Source organism: Drosophila eugracilis, unplaced genomic scaffold (genome assembly GCF_018153835.1).
Source record: "Drosophila eugracilis isolate 14026-0451.02 unplaced genomic scaffold, ASM1815383v1 contig_1765, whole genome shotgun sequence".
Taxonomy (NCBI): domain Eukaryota; kingdom Metazoa; phylum Arthropoda; class Insecta; order Diptera; family Drosophilidae; genus Drosophila; species Drosophila eugracilis.
In genome coordinates this window covers 2,167,666-2,184,799 of record NW_024572605.1, presented here as the reverse complement: position 1 = coordinate 2,184,799, position 17,134 = coordinate 2,167,666, and the positions used below count along the sequence as shown (strand labels likewise).

The window sequence follows — 17,134 nt, the reverse complement described above, 5'->3', positions numbered from 1 at the left end:
AGGACAACAAACAAATGAAGTGAAAGCAACAAATAAATAAATAAATAAACAAAAATAAACACAAAAATAAATAAGGGAAAATAAAAGCCACTGACGTTCGCGCTCTGTAATATCGCCATCGTTGCCACCGATCCTCGGACCACCGATGTCCGCACCATCCTCCTCGTCGTTGTCATCCACATTGAACTCATCCTCGGTGCTATGATGATCATCTTTGCCAGAGTTGGTCGAAACTGGTGGCGCATTACCAGGTGCCGGACCATCGATATCAATTTCTGCATCCAGATCCTTGTCATAGTCATAGTCTTTGTCCTCATCGTCATCGTTGTCCGTGTTGGTGCCATCGCCACTGGCCTCCAAGTCGAGATCTTTGTCAAAGGCCGGGAACACGGGCTGACTCGGCTGTGAGGGGATCTTGGGCGGGGTCGCAGTCGATGTGGTTGTGTTAAAGGCAATGGATGGTTGGATCGTTGAGGTTGTGGCTGCTGCTGTTGTGGTGGTGGTGGTGGTGGATGCGGCGGTTGTTGTTGTGGTCGTCGTTGGCGTTGGTGTGGTACTCGAAGTTGTTGAGGTTGTGGATGAGGGTTGTGTTGGTGTATGAGCTGCTGGATATAGAGATGCGATTGTTGTTGGTTGTTGTTGTTGTTGTGTATGTTTCGGGAAGGGGATTGTCGTTAATGCTAACATTACTACTAACTAAACTCGAACGATCCTTAGCTAAAACTATATCTTCTATATCTTCAGATGATGAAACTGAAACTGTTACTGTTTCTGTAACTGTTTTTGGAAATTGTGGTGTGATGATGTCTGTTGGAGTTAAAGTTAAAGTTAAAGTTGAAGGAGAAGAAGTTGTGGTTGTGGCAGGTGTGGCGGGTGTGGAAGGTACACCAACGAGTGTTGCATTTACATGACTAGCTTGATCTTTACCGATTGAGTTAATGCCAGTGCTATGGCCACCGATCTCACTACCACTGCCACTGATGATGCCGTTCTGGCTGTTGATGTTGATATTGTGGTTGTTATTATTATTGTTCGCTGTGGTGCTACTACCAATGATTGTGCCACTATTCGTTTGATGGTTATTATTGGGATTGAGATTGAGATTGAGATTGATATTCTGGCTGTTGTCGATCTGATTGTGATTATTATTATTGTTGTTGAATCTACTCGAGATGAGGTCGCTGTTGCTGTTCTTGCTGTTCTTCCCGAAGTTCTCGTTCGAGTTATGCTTACTGTTTATGCCGGCGTTGCCGCTCTGCGAGATGCGCGTGTTGTGCGAACTGTGCGAGCGCTGGTCGGGTTCGGCGTCCTCGTCATCGGGTCCAAAGCCGGAGCCAGAATAGTCCGGATCTTTCTCTAGATCGTCGTGTATCTGTAATGGAAAAGAGCGGGAGATTAGTAAGGTATTTCGGGACTTAAAAATTTCATTAATTTAAGAAAAACCTAGGAATGGGTAACAGGCAAAAAGGGATACTGAGAAATACTTTCCCAATTAGCAGAACAGAAGGGCCTTCTCAAGCACTTCAAAAGGAAAGAAACAATCTAGAAACAAGGGCTTTTGCCGAAATATTTCTTCAAGTGCCGCCCGAGATTCGAATAAAGGACTTTTCTCCTTGACAAAGCCCGTTGCTTTTGTGCGCAACAAATGGCAGCTATTTTCCATGGAAAATTATGCACGACCGCCGTGTCCTTGAGTTGTTCCACATTCGCGTTTGAGATGCTAAGAGGGATCGAGACCCTTGGGTCATGTCCTCCGGCCTTCAGGGAGCACATTTCATGTGGCCCATTGTCTGACTGAGCCTCGGCTGTGACGGACGGCTTTTTGCGGTTTATTCGCACCAAAACAAGTACAAAAACCTAGCACAAGGCTGGACTGAAAGGGAGGGGGAAAAGGACACACACAGTCAGTGTGCCCACAACAACTGTGACCAGAACCAATTGGCCAGAGACCAGAGACCAGGGTCCTGGGACCTAGGACTCTGAATGACAGAGACAATTCCCGGCCGCAGACGCCAGCTCTTGTTTATTGACTTTAATTTCGTTTGTCGCTTGTTCTGGCCATAAAAACAGTGGCCAAAATAGAAACAGAGGCAGCAAACTTAATTGAATTTCTTCACGCGTTATGAAATGCCCTATAAAAGACTTGGCATTCAGCCAGACAGCCACCCAGCGACACTTGTTGACCCCCGACCCCATAATTCTGGCCCACCGCATGCATTATATAGACAAGGCCGACAACGACCGTGAGTAATGGGAATGAGCTCAAATTGAGTGATTGTGGCCGAGGGGGAAGCAATTAATTTTCCAATGGCAGCGAATTGGAATTTATTTTTATCCCAGCTCAAATTAAATTTCCCAGCAGAGCTCCCAGCATTTGTATCCATTTGTTTCGTTGAGTCGAGGATTTGCAAACAAATTCTGTCCCAGCTCCACGGCATTCATAACGGCAAATTGAAAGCACACAAGCCGGGGGCCGCCTTTTCAACAAATACGCGAATTTAAAAGCAAACGTGAAGGCAGCTTGATTTGGAAGTCAGGACTGCGGGGATACCTCTCAGTGTGTCTTCTCTTAAAACTAAATGGGTTTTTATAGGAAATATCTTAAAGTTTTCTTCTCAAAACTGTTTCAAATTCTAATTTTCATTAATTATTCAAATATTTCAGCTCCAATTGCGAGAACCACACACCATTGCAATGCATGTTGGACAGTTCGTGCATCCTATCTCACCCACAAATATCCTCAAGCTACCCAAAAACCAGTAAAATTAAAAAAAAAAAAGAAGCCACAGAAACATTATCCCGGCAAATACATTTTCATTTTGGCTACTGTTGGTCCTGTTGGTGTTTGCTTTCGTTTCATATCCACTCGTTTCGTTTGAAATTTAATTAAAATATTTGTGCATTGCGTATACGCAGTGTTGCGCACTCAAACCCACACCGCAGCATATATCATCCTCTGCCGGACAGTTGGCAAGCAAACGCTTGACCAGGAGCACTCATAAATATCCCTCCAGCGAACGACGGGCGGTGTTTTGGGGGAGGTACTGCGGTACCGGGGGATGGGAGCACCCCAAGTGGCCATAAAGCATGCGGCAAAGAGAAGAGAAAAAAAAAACAAACAGGAAAAAAAGAATGGGAAAAAGTGTTTGTCCCGGCCCTTGCAACACTTTCGTTCTGGCCGAGTTTATTTAAAGCGTTTTGTGCACTCTCCGCTCTTTTATTTTGCAACGGCCCTCGCTGTTTTGCCGCTTGATTTATGCAGCAATTAGCAGTCAGCAAAATGGGGCAAGGCAGTAAGTAGAAAGTGGCGAGTGGCCACTAGCCAGCAGCCTCTCTCACATGACTTAGCAGCCCAGGGCCACACTTTCGGGTCTTAAATGAAGTCCTGCAGAACTTGCAGTTTCACAAAGTACGAGCATGAGGTTTCCACCCCCCTCCTGCCACATTTGAAACGATTTGGGGGTAAAAACTTTTTGAACCCAGAGGGAGAGGATCGATGGGAGCTGCGGCAACAACTGTGGCCAAGCAAACGACCAAACGAGTGCAATGTGAATTTATGCAATAAATTGCTTTGTTAATAAAACACGATGCGAATGCCAAGGAGCGGGGCGGATGGCGGTGCAAAAGCCAGAAAGCAGATGCTGCACCATCCTGAGGTGCAATGTGGGTCATGCATGAATTTAAATGATGTCATTTCATCGGGACCACCACCTGCTGCCAGCCAGTGTGGCTCCGAAAATGGAATGGGATATGCCTTCCACTGCATGCCGCATTAAATTTGCATTTGCTGGCAGCTGATGCCGCTGCTGCAGCTTCTTTGGCTCTTTGGCTGGCCAACATGGCGTATGCTTGACACCATTTTGATATATGACAGCGAAAATGAAATATTCGTGCAAGCCGGGGCGAGCATTCCCATAAAACGGAAATTGTTTCAATAAAGCGTTTAAAAACTTCTTCTTCGGGGGGGGTCGGTACCCAAGCAAGCAACTTGGCAGGCGAAATGAGAAAATAAGACAAGGGAGCAACCTTCGTAATGAGCGAAAATTGTGTCAGTCAAACTATAAGAAAGGGGGGGAAAACTATAAAGGACTGAGCGGAAAAGCAGGAAAGTGGAGTTGGGAATGGTTGCAAGGCACGTTTCATGCATAAACAACAGCCCGAGTGCAGTCTTCTTTTTTGACTTTTCTGAAAACATCAGAGATGTTGTCACGGCCCTGAGGAAAAAAGTTTCCCTTCTCTCCCTTCTTTCCCTTCCCCCAAACCCTTCCTCTCATTCAGCATAATTAATGCCAGAAATTTCGTTTCGAGTGTGGGATATTGCCATCATAAAACAGACACAAGAACAATCCACCCACACATGCCGTGCCAAGGGCCAAGTCCCAAACAAATCCGGGCTAAATCCTGTACGAGTTTATTTTGTAAATAAATTTCAAAACTAAATACAAGGAGCTTTCAATTTGCCGAGGCACATCAGAAGCTGTTCTCTCCAAGTTTCTCTTCTGGCAGAAAAAGTTGGGCTAACGGCTAACGGCTAACGAGTATATTGTCGATTTGACAATGTTCGCAAAGTGCGTGACTTGAGTTGACCGAGTTGCCAGAAACATTTGGAAAAATCCTTGGCCAGGGCAAGTTTTTGGTTTTTAGTGTCGGTTGGTTGGGGTTTTCCCCTTTTGCCCCACTTTTAATCCACTTTGGCCCACTCTAACCCACTTTCTACCCCTGAACATTTTACGTAACCACTTTGACCCTGTGTGTTCTCACAAAATTTCGCATTGTGAATGCTACATTTCGGGAGCCAAGTGGCCTGCTAAACATTTGCATGGGTATTTCTGCAGGAAATGGCCAAAGTTTGTCTGGCCAAAGCGGAAAGCCGGTTTGGGGGGGCGGCGAGAGGTTAAGGAAACGAACCACAATCCCAGGAAAATTGATAGCTCTCCCTGGCCAATGGCCGAGTTCTCGGCTTTGTTTTTCCAGCATTGGCATTGCTCAATAATTGCTCGGAGGAATCTCTCCTGGGGGAGTCCTAATTTATTTACATGCACTTGCAACTTTGGCCTACGGGCAGGCGAAGAGAGGGCGCGGTAGGGAGGAGAAAGAAAAGCCGACTCAGGGAAAACTCGGGGAAACTCAATTTTCCAGCTGGAAGATAACTTACGGCTTTATTTAGACAACGAAATTGAAAATTCGTTTCGTTACTCTTTTTGTTTTTCCCTCCACTTTCCGCTCGGTACCCTTTTCCGACCAGGACCAGAACTTTTTCTAAAAAAATATATACGTCGTTCGTAGATAGATAAGTTTTCAGCAGCTTTTCCATTTTCTCCTCTATTCACTTATTATTTTGCAATTGCCCATTTCCATTTAGATGTCAGCAAAACCATATAATCTAATGAACAGCTCAAAGGGTTTCCCAAACTGCCCGAGAACTCGCTAGCATCCACACTTACCCTTTTTCAGTACTTTCAGTACTCAGAAATAATAATCCCTTTGGGTCTCTCTCATTGAGGGACTATTATGTTTAGTACCCACTAAAATGTTGCACTAATATTATGGTATTCATACCAGAAACATTGATAGGTTTAATTTAATTCTGGCTTTCTGAGCATCTCTGGTGAATAATTTAAAGTTTTTCCCATACATATTTTTTCTGTGTTCCTTTGATGCTTCTCCCTTGAGGAGCTTTTCATTGCAAATAATTGCTTTTTAAATGCAACAAATGAGCAACAGAGGATTTTCCTCATCTCTGGCCTCTGTCTCCTCCTCCCCATAGCAAATTGAAAAAGTTTTTGGCAAAATAGCGCCATGTTTTTGCCTTTGAATGCCTCTCAAGAGTTTCCACAACTTTCACTCACCAACAAACGCACTCACACACACATACACATAAACATAAACTCACACATACAGATAACAAAGGAAATTGTGTCGTGGCCTTGCTGACGTGGCTAACGATTGTTGTTATTGTTGTTTGGTTTTTCCTTCTCTATTTAGAACGCTTCTATCTGCCCAACTCTTCAGCGAAGAAAAGCCTTTTGTTGCATTCCATTGTGCAAGGCCACGCCCACCCAAACGCCTCTGGCATAATTTGACACTTAATTGGCAGCTGCATTGCGGCGGCAGAATCCTGCGAAAACTGCACATTTATCAAGCTCAAGTCTGTCAGCGGTGTGAAAGAGATTTTTGCTTAATTTCTGACTTTTTTTTTGAGAGAGAGTGGAAAGACGAGGCTTTATCGTGTTACCTTTAAAGGATGCAGATGCGGATGGGGATGCGGATGTGGATGCGGATCCGGACACAAGCCAATTTGTATTTCCCTGCGGTGTGTTTTTTGCCATTTTATCAGCCGCCGCAGATTTATTTACAAGCGATTTTTTCCAGCTGGGCTTTAATGATTTTTCCGTGTTCAAGTGACACAAATTCTCGACTCCCTCGAAAATTTGCCAACGCGGCAGAACGCAGCGAGGCGTTCGCCTTGGACAGCGAGAACCACCGCCAACCACCATCATCATTATCATGACAAAAGTTCCAGCTCATCAGCAGACGGAAAAATCAATAACCGCACCCAGGCTTTTCTCCTTTTCCATTCCATTCGCTCTCTCTCTTTCTCTCCTATATCCTATCTCCGCATTTTTTATGATTTCTTTCCTACGCGCAGTACTGGCAGAAATAAATTAAAAGCCGCATCATCAGCATTAGCCGGCGGAAAAAGTAAATCTGTGTTAGCTGTAGAACAGCGCCCAGCCGGCATTTGCCTCCATAAATAATAATTTTCATATTTAAAGCAGCGGCTGCTCCCTTTTTTTTTCCTTTGCCTTCATTTTTTAAGCCTACTTCCGCGGCTGGCAATTAATAAATGAGCTTAGGGCTCAAAAACACAAAAAAACGTGCAATTCTTGCGGGAGGAGAACGAAAGGCACTTGCAACATTTAATCCAGGTTCCGGATTACTTGTTACTTATGCTAATTGCGAAAGCTGCTGCTGCTGCTGCTCCTCCGCCTGCAGGTTATGGCATAATTAATCCTTTTTCAGGACCTTTTCGGCCTAATCGAAATTGATCAGCAGGCCAAAGGGGAAATATGACTTAAATTAGTAGGATATGCAAGGGGCTGATGTTTAATTCAGTCCCCCGAAGTAATTTGCATATGAAGTCGCTGTTTCTGTGATACATTTTGCGGCTAATAAGGCAACATTTTCATTACAGCCACTTGGCAGGACTCCGGAGAGCTGAACTGTGTAGTCAAGCCGTAAACTGCAGCTAAAAGGTGCAATGGCACTGAAGGAAAATTGGTAACAACTTCAAGGACATAAATCAGGACTTCAGACTTTGCTTGACTAAGTAAATACATCCGTAACCATATTAAGGTCCTTAAATTATGCAGGAATAAACTTAATTCCACTTAAATATTATCCTTTTAAATACTTAAAGCCACAGTGCTTAGCTTAGTTTGGAGTATTTTTCTCACTGCAGGACATGGCCGGATCTTGCGTAAAGTTTCTGCATTTTAATTGCACGAACCGAGGGACTAAGGGGGCGAGGTAAGATTGTTCAGCAAAGTGGAGCTGCTGCATCCACATCGGGCTTAATGTGCTGATGCCAGAAAAGGACTAAGAGCCACCGAAGGAAGTAAAGGAAGTGAAGCTCAAGCACACACACACACACACACAGACACACACACACATATAGCGAGTAGAAAGGAACTTTGGTAACTTGACTGACTGCATCTGCTCCAAGTTATTCAGCTGCCACTCCTTCCATTCGCCACGCCCCTTGTTACCGTTGCACATCATTAAAATTTTAATGCAACTCATGGGTTTTAGCCCCTTAGCCGGGCGACAATGCTTGTGGGCGTGGCCCAAACAGTTCTTGCTCAGTCAATTGCGAAAGCTTAGAAAGCGGCAAGAAAAGCGTCGCAAAATGTGGAACGGAAACCAAACGAGGTTTCGGAAAATGGGCTAAAAGTGGATAACAGGGGGGTTAGTGGGGGGTATGGCGAATGTGTGATCGACTGTGCGATGAGCTGCACGAAATTGTTGCCTAAGCTGATTGCTGTTGGAATCTGTTTAGTGAACGGCGAGAATGAATTTCTGCAGATGGAAGCAAAAACAAGGACGACCAGAAAGGGGAATCAACATAAATCCCTATTAAAGTTCTATATATTTCTTCTAATTCCAAAAAACTAATCAGTTTTCCTTGTTATTTCTTGCTTAAGTTAAGAAGTTTTTACTCTTACAGAACCTCTTAATAGAGTAAGTTAAGTAAAAGTTTCTGCTAATTCACTTTAAGCTGCACTTCCCTTTCAAGGCTCCTTCTTTCAGGCTACAGGCTCACCTTGAACTGCAGCCGGGAAGAGGGAAGAGGCCAACAAGTGCTGCTCATTAGTGGCTGGAAATGCATGCCGAATCAATATGCGTGGCCATGCATGCGAACCACCTGGAAAATGTACGTGCCAGCCCACTGCCAGCTACCACACACACTTCGCAGTCGACTTCATTCTTCGTGGCAATGCAATTAAAATCAAAATTGAAAGGTTTGTCATTGGGCTGGCTTATTGACACTACCACTTTGACGTAATGTTTTCCATTTAATCAGGCTCATATTGTGACGCTGATTGATTGAGAGACCGCAACGGCATGCAGCGAGCACCTCTTAACCTTGCCACATGCATTGTAAACATTCCAATCAAAATAAATATTCATGGAGATGTTGGTTTCCCCACCTACACCTTCGCCAACCCGCCACCCCCTTATGACCACATTCGAAAGTTGAGGCAACAAAACGGGATGCAGCTGCTCGGAAATGCAATCATCGCCAGCAGCACGTAGCAGCAAATGTAATTAACTTGGCAGCTGTGCCACGCCCTAAAAAATGTCAGTGAGCAAGGACGAAGGAGGCGAAGGTTGGCGAAAAGAATTCCAATGCTGAATTATTCATGGCAGTGCCAGTTGCTTGACCCAGGCCAAGAAAGGCGAAAGGCAAAGGGCAAAAGGAAAAGGACATGAAGAACTCCTGTCAGGTTCAACAAACTCGCCTCACGTTGCGCCTAAAAGCATGCAACACTCAAGAGTGCGGTTACAAGTCAAATTGCTGGCAGAAAGAGCCTCATCCTCATCCCTTTCCCCCTTGGCCCGGCTTTTCCAGAGGCCTGTGACAAACGACAAATGGCAGTTAAAGGCGACTCCAAGAAGGGAGGCTTTTCAACTATACGGCAAGGAAAAATTCCCACAAATCTCTTTGGGGATTCAAAGATAATAATTTATGTGACCTAAGCAAGCAGGAAGATGTTTTACTGGGGAAAACTGAGGAAAGATGTGAGTAATAGCTTATAGATAAAAGAGTTTTCATCAGTAAAGGTGAAACTGTTTCCAAAAGTAGCTAAGAAGAACGGAAGAAGATAGCGAAATTAAAGAAAGTTTATTAAGAAATATCCAAACTGTAATTCTTCAGAATTCTTCAATATGATTCGAATTTTTCTTCCTGTGTACACAATACTTGATACTTTTAATTTATTTTCCTACAAAGAGAGCAGAGCCGCTGCTCGTCCGCAGAAACGCAGACATTTCTTTCAGCCCGGCAACAGTTTCTTGAACAGGACCTGCCCAAGACGCATCCTTCCATCCATCCATCTCCTTCCTCTCTGTCTCTAAACCTCCTCTGACAGTCAGTCGGGGTTTTGGGTTCCAGGTCCAGCGAGGGCAACATAATTGAGGCGACCCCGCCCTGGCGACCTGGCTTGTGTACTCTGCGACTCCCAGCTCTCCATTCTTCGACCAGGATTTGCAATTCAAAATGCTGGCGGCCTTTTGAAGAGGCTCCGTCCGAAGAGGATACCGCCCAGCATATCCTCTGCTGGTTTGCAATTTGAGTTCTGAGGTGCTTCGAGTGCAGTTGCGGTGCACAAAACGGCGCTCTAATTGAAGTACATCCCGCAACAATAACAATCGAAGTGGAGAGTGCAGAGTACAGAGTGCAGAAAGCAGTTCGAGAGGAGTTGGAGATGAGGGAGGTCTAATCAAATTCCGGGATAATCGCTGAAATGTATGCAGCCACATCAAAGATACTTAGGGCCAAAACCAATTTGTGCTCTTTCCAGCCTGGCCTGGGCCTAAATCAAATTATGGGGAGAACCTTTCCCCTTGCCTCACTCACACACACACACTCCACGCACACAAACTCACTCCACAGAGAGGGCCTTCCTTCTCCTAATCTGAGTTTAAAGCGAGTGAATTTTATGGCAGGGTTTGCAGCTACAAATTGTCGTAAAGTTAAGCGAATTTATTGGCATACATAATGCATGAAGCGAGTCCTACATTCACTCAACTCCCCCCCACCCCGCCGGCAGCAATACAATGCGCATAGCGTTAGAGACAAACAGAGAAAACAAAATGGCGACAACGCCCCCATCATCATCGTCGCCATTCGCCATTTTACCCGAAAACACCCCAGAACTTCCCTCGTCTTCGTCAACTTTGACAATGACTTTTCGCCTGGCTTCCAAATGTTATGCCAGCAGTCTCAGTTTTTCCCACCCATTTTCCCTTTCCCCCCCTCTGTTTCCCTCACCTTCACTGTCTGTGTTTACGCATTTGTATGCGACTCGTAACCTTCTATTGTGATGTTCTCGATTCGGTTATTGTTGCTGCAAATAGCTGGATTCCTTTGTTGTGGAAGGTGATATGGCTTGGCCTTTGGCCCATTGCAAGGCAAATAGAAGCAAAAGAAAATCTATGATTGCCCAGCTAAGTGATGTGGCAGGGTATTAAATATTTGCAATAGTTGGAGAGTAAACAGGAATAATGAATTTTAATATTTAAACTTACATAATTGGAAAAATCCAGGAGGGAATTTATTCAAAGAAGAGTAGAAAACTTAAACTAGATTACCAACTCAGGTTATTCGAAATGGTTTCAATTTAAGTAATCCTTCCGCAATTATGGCTTTCGGGAAACGAGCTTTTTATTAACACGACTCCTTTGCCGTTCCAGACATGCCTTTACAGAGAGAGTTTCCCTTTAACCAGCTGAAAGCTAGCCAAATAGGCCACCTCCAGTGGCTCGTGCTTTGGGGCGTTTAATTCAATAGACATTCAGGCTCGCCTGCGACAACGTGGCGTATGCGCAATAACCCACAAAACAGACAGCGGCAGATGTCTCATAAAAAGGAGCTATCTAGCCTCGCCCCTTGGCAAAACCGTTTGGCCCCCTTGGCCTCGGATTACTGATGTTGTTTTGGGTGGTGTTTTGGTTTCGGGCCCCCTTCTGACATCTCTCTGGGACTCATTTGGTTTACTCTGGGAATTATGTTATGTGAAATAATGCAGCATCATTTGTATACTCGTATGCTGGCCAAAAGCCGAGCGACATTGAGTAATGAATGCAAGGCACCAGAGGATGGAAGGGCTACCACCCCCTTCGCATATCCTTTCTTGGCATTAAAAAGTCGGATTTTTCTGCATTTGCTGGGAAACTAGGAAAATGGGGAAAACGGGGGAAACCCATTCCATAAACTCATTTGCGGGTCTTGACTAACACTCACAGCACACACAGTCCCAATAAATTTCAATGTCTATCGGCTAAGAACCCCCATTTTCCAACAGCTGACAGCTGTGGGTGGCATGCATTATGTATTATGTGAGCTGTCACCAATAAATTCCCATGTAAGCAACTGATATTGACAGCTTGAGTACGACAACGTGGCGTAGGAAATAATATGCACGTACTTAAGCACAGGCATCTCTGTTCGGAGGAGAGCGGCAAGTATCCTGAGCACAGGATACAGGATAATGGGCAGCATATTTCGCACCACCTAACCACATCATCGAAAATGGCGGAGTGGGTGTTGCCAGTGCCAGTAACCTGTTTACACAACACATTCTGTGGCACACTTTTTTGGGCCAGCAGAGCCTTACTCTACCTCCCTCCCCCCCTCCATTATTCCATTCTAGCCATGTCAATCGATGTTAATTTATTGTCAATGCGCATTTCTTTCTCCCTCTCTCCCTCCTCGCTCTATGCGACACGAATACCAATGCAGGGGCTTACCCCTCCTGGCTGTGTGTGTGTTATGCAAAAAGGCTTTTCCTCTTGGCCATCCACAAAAACACGTGCGCCATGTGCACGTTATTAATCAACAAGGACCTACGACAAGCTCGTTTTCCCACCCCGCAACTCAGGCTTTGTCCATTTCGGAAAATGCAACCAGAATGCTTGCTATGTTCGAATGTGCGTTGGTACACAGAGGGAAAATGTGTGGTATAAATCTAATATGTAGGTAAATCTATGGATTAATATAAGAATCTTCCACATCTTCCACATAATCTTAGCCTCTTCTTACAAGATAAGTCATGCCTTTCAGCCTTATCAAAAGCTAGAAAAGATTTCCAAAGACTTCAACCCATTTTCTCTCCGTGTAGCTGTGTGTGTGCTCAGCGGTGCTGAGCTGTTGGCTGCGTGCACTGCATGCAGCTTATTACATACGAACAAACAAACACCAACACAGACGACCAACAGCATTGCATATGCATGCATAGGTTTGCATATGTACGGCGCCTAAAAGTGCACAACAAAAGTTCATTATCTTGTTGACACGTCCCACAAAAATTGGCTTAAACAGGCCGCTTAGCCTGAATAGCTTAAAGCATTAAAGTATGTGGCCAATTCAGCGTCAATGGTGATGGGAACTATCATTAATCACGGGCAGCGTTGATTAACTCGGAGCCAAGCTGAATGACATATTAGAACTGTGACTGAATAATCTGCGAATCTATCATAATTCAGACGGAGCAGAAACAAACCATTAATAACACAATAATGAATCCCCGAGGAGGGATGACTAGCTAAGGCAAGAGCCAGGCGAATCCATCAAGCCACTGGCCTAATCACTTTAAAGATCCACCAGCTGTAGTGGCAGCAGCAGCAGTAGTAGTAGTTGGCCCAAAAGATCAACAGAGCGCATAATAAATTGCATTTAGTTTCCCCCTTTTTTTCCAGCTTTATCCTTTTTGTGTGTTGCCAAAGAGAAAGGAGATAGAATTAGGAAGAGCGGTGAAAGAAGAAAAAAGGAACAGCCAGCACATGGGCGACGTTTTTACGTTTGTCAGTTGCATAAAACATAAAAATGCCAACACATTCGGACGGACATGAGCCATGATGGCACATGCCAGGAGCAGGCATCCAACATTCTACATCCTACTGGCTAGAGGCTACTGGCTACAGGACCACCGCAGCGGAAATGGTGCAAAAAGCGGAACGGGAACGGCGGTCGGAGTTTGGGGAAAGAGGCTTGGGGGAAATTAGAAAGAGCCTTGGTGCGAAGGAGATGGAGAGCCTTAAAAAAATCACAGAGAAAATGTCACATATGGTAGAATGAAATCTACCCTTGCCTCAGAGTTATTTAACAGATAAAAATCAGGAAAAGCTGTCTTAGTTTTCACATATATTTTTAACATTACAAAGCCTCTAACTCTCTGGCTTTCTAATTATTTTTGTTTATTTTTTCACTTTAAAGCAAGTTTCCTAGAAAATACAAAAAAGATCACCCTGCTTGGCCTAGGGTAGGGAAACGAAAGCCGTTTCGGAGGATTTTATTTACATATTTTTGGACAAAGCTGACTGAAATCCCGGCTAAACGTCCGGCCCGGCCTTCGTTGCCATGCAGCATTAATGCCCAAGTCAATAGCCGGGCAGAGCAAGGGGGGGGGGGGCTTGTTGATCTAGTCACAGTTACTCGTTAAAGTATGCAACGTGCCCCGCATGTTCGAACTCGCTGATTGAATTCCGCGAAAAAGTTTCTCTCAAATTTATATTTATGTTGGCCCTTCGCCCCCTTTCTTGCCCCTTTACCCGCCGTCAAAAGAGCACAAAATGTTTAATTAAATTCAGGCGGCAATAGGAAAGAAATCGGAAACCAAAACGAGCCAAGAAAAATAAACGAAAAAGCCAAAGAATTTAATTAAACTTTTTCTATTTTTACTCGCTCGACTTCAGGTCTCTCTTTTTTTTCTGTGCCGCAGCAATGTCAGCCACGCATTTTAATTAGTTTCTTTTTTCCTTTTGGTTCGTTGTTTAAGTAAGAGTGAGCGGAAATGGGCGCGTATGTGCTAAAAGGGAATCAAAAGTGGAAGCCAACAATTGACGTGTCCTGGGCGGAAGAACAAGCGCTGTGCAGTGCTGTCAAAAAACTTTCAAACAAATGTCGCTCACATGCCAAATGCACACTCACACATACATTCAGGACTGCAACACCACACTAACACTAACACTGGCACAAAAAAGGTGTTGAACATTAACATTTCATGCGCATAAACAAATGAGTTTTTCCAACGTCAAGTTTTGATTACGTAACAAGCTTTCCACCCCCAAAACGTTTGCCCATTCGGTTTGGCTCTTTTTTGCATACTAAATGGGTTGCAGTTTTTCTACGTACCACGCCTCTGGCAGGGTCAAAAAACAAATAAAGGCCATTTAAATGCATAGTCGTAAAATGCAGGTGTTTCAGGGGATTCTGGCAATACATTTGTGGTTTAACAAGGGTTATTAAATCGAACATTTTGTATCATTAACGGCTTAAAATGAATATCCGAAAAATACTGAATTAAGCCTGAGATTTGAGGCCCATAAACCGGTAATGGTTTTAAGAGTTTTAAATATTTTCCGCTAATAAAAAACAGTTTACTATTATGGATATGTTAAGGTTATTGATAACCCTCTATATATAATGGAAAATATTTATTTGATTTAATAAAAAATGAAACAAAAAAGTAAGAAAATAAACAAAAATGGGTAAACCTCTCATAAATCATAAATAAATTGTTTGTATTTTTTAAAAACTTCTCTTGTGGATTATCCCCCAAGTTTTAAGTTTAAAAAACTCGCTCGCTGAGTTGGAAAATATATGCAAAAAACGGCACCAAAAAAGCACCTATATTTACGTTAACTTTGGAAAAGCGAAAGAGTGCCGACTCTTGTGATATGCAAAGTGGGGAAAAGGGAAAAAGAAACCCATCTGCAACGCCACTCTACAGATCAGCTTACAGTATTAACAGGGCAAACTTTTTGGGGCACGCCGGAAATTTAATTAACTAATTTATATGTGGTGGAGATGATAGAGAGAGGGTTGAGATGGAAACTTACCCCGCCGCGTCCGCCTGAGCCCTCGATGCTATCATCATCGATATAGATTTCATCCCGGGGCCGAGAGGCTGCTGCTGATGGCGCTACCGCCGATGGTTTCACGGATTTCTGCAAATAAAGAACATTTTTTGAACAAAATGAGAATTTTTCAAACCATATTACGCGCCGCGAAAGCTCCAGTGCGTGTGTGGGGAGAATAGGAAACTTTTTTAATTTTCGCCAGGACATCATCAACTTTTCAGTTTTTTGTGCTGCCTTTCGTTGAAATGGAAATATTTTCCTTTCATTAATTAGAGAGTGAGAGAGGAGGAGAAGGCAGGGAGACAGGCAAAAGTTTGGCAAAGTTGTCAGGAGGAGTCGCTGGCACCAAAGTTATGAGAGCAGGAATTCGCAATCAAAAAGAAGAGCCGGCAAATGCATTTATATTGCCATCAGTGATTCGCATGACCGCAAAAACCTGCCAGCCAGCCTTCCACTGCCCTCGACCGCACGAAACAATTAATTAAGAACAATGCTTAAAGTGTACATATTTTCGGTTCGCGTTAAATGCATTTTTAATGATGCACTGGAAAATCAATGAGAAATGCAAATTGTGTGTGGCAAGCCGGCTCCTCCCTTGATGAGCTACAAAGTGAGTGTGGCCTGGGCGAGGGGGAAAGCCAGGAAAGTCGCCGAGTTTCTGAGGCTTTTTCGGCCCAGTCCGGACATTGCATAATTAATGGGGCCCCATCCACATCCACTTGCCCATCCAGTTCTAGGAGCTGTCCGCATTTTATGGCCCAACATAAAAAGCAGAGCCCGAACTGGGGTTCGGGGGTGGGAGTGGGAGTGGGAGGTCGCCTGACCATGTCCCGTGTTGCCTCATTAAGCCATGGGAAATCGGAGGACTCTGCTCCGTTTTATGCTCCCCTTGAATGCGAATTGATGAAGACTTTACGAGCAACTGAAAAACTCCAATGGTGGTTTTTCCTGCCCTATAGGCTTCACTTCACAGTGGGTGTACATGTTCATTCGAAGAACTTTACTTCTGTTTTCTTTGCTATATTGAAGTAACTCGCCATGTCGCTTAATGAAGGCATATTTAAGCGTGTTGTTCTTTATTTACTTTGAGTTTTAACTCTTTTTGAACTTTTTCTTGTCTTAAATTAGCATTTTAATGCTGGATTTTCTTGTTAGAAATCATATAAATATTCTATAAAATGTCTCCATTTTCCTTTTTTCGCTAGATTGACCCAAAAAACATTCAAAAATATGTTTGGCATATTCATCTCGTTTAGCCCTAAAAAATATGCAGAAATTCGTGCCAACTCTGCCATCTATGAAAACCTAATGCTTATATTCATTTATTTTCCAGCTCATAGCGACAAAATCTTTCCCCACCATAAGCCAAGCGAGTCAGAAAGTTTGGCATAACATTTTCATTTTGCTGCACTTTTTCGTTAGCCAAACTGCGAACCGAATTAAGTTATCTTTGTTCAGGCGTTTGCTGTTTTTTGCAGATTAGCAGCAAAACCTGAACCTGAATGCGCCAACTTGGCGAGTCAAAGTTGTCAGGACGAGCGAAAGAGAGCTCAGGGCTGAGAGTGAGACTTGGGAAGCCGTTGGCATTAAGTTTTTGGCGGGCTGTCAAGCCAGCCAGAGGCTGTCATTCATTCAGGTCTTCAGAAGTTGAGATGCGGTTGTGCCAACGACTGGGACTGCTCTTCTCTAAACAATTTAGCTGGCAAGTTTCCGGCTGGCATAGGTGTGAATAACCGCTGGAGATAAACTGAAAAGTTTTCAAGAAGGCAGCAGGGAAATATGAAATAAGAGGCAACAGTTTCTCATTCAGCTTTTCCGCCTTATGGCTTATTTTATATGCAACGTTGTCTAAGGCTTGTGGCTTTGGGTTTCTTCTATGTGGGGGATGAGGCCTCCTGCTCCTCCTCCTCCTCATCTTTCACTTCACTTTTCGACGGAAGTCAGGCTCTACTATTGATAGATTTCCTTGTTTTCCACTATGTTTTCCCTT

The 17,134-nt window shown here is 44.0% G+C and overlaps 1 protein-coding gene across 4 annotated transcripts in view; it reads right to left on the bottom strand.

The window, feature by feature from the left end:
• LOC108109048 (syndecan) overlaps nucleotides 1-17,134 on the bottom strand; it is a 95,418-nt gene that overhangs the window by 5,676 nt on the left and 72,608 nt on the right. The window contains exons 3-5 of one of the 4 annotated variants that reach the window (XM_017217361.2): nucleotides 15,124-15,231; nucleotides 1,234-1,372; nucleotides 96-602 (exon numbers count right to left, since the gene is read on the bottom strand). In XM_017217361.2, coding sequence (XP_017072850.1) covers nucleotides 96-602; nucleotides 1,234-1,372; nucleotides 15,124-15,231 — 754 coding nt within the window. Of the gene's footprint in view, nucleotides 1-95; nucleotides 606-927; nucleotides 1,373-15,123; nucleotides 15,232-17,134 lie in introns of all 4 variants that reach the window. The other 3 variants (XM_017217360.2, XM_017217362.2, XM_017217363.2) reach the window with 3 other exon arrangements.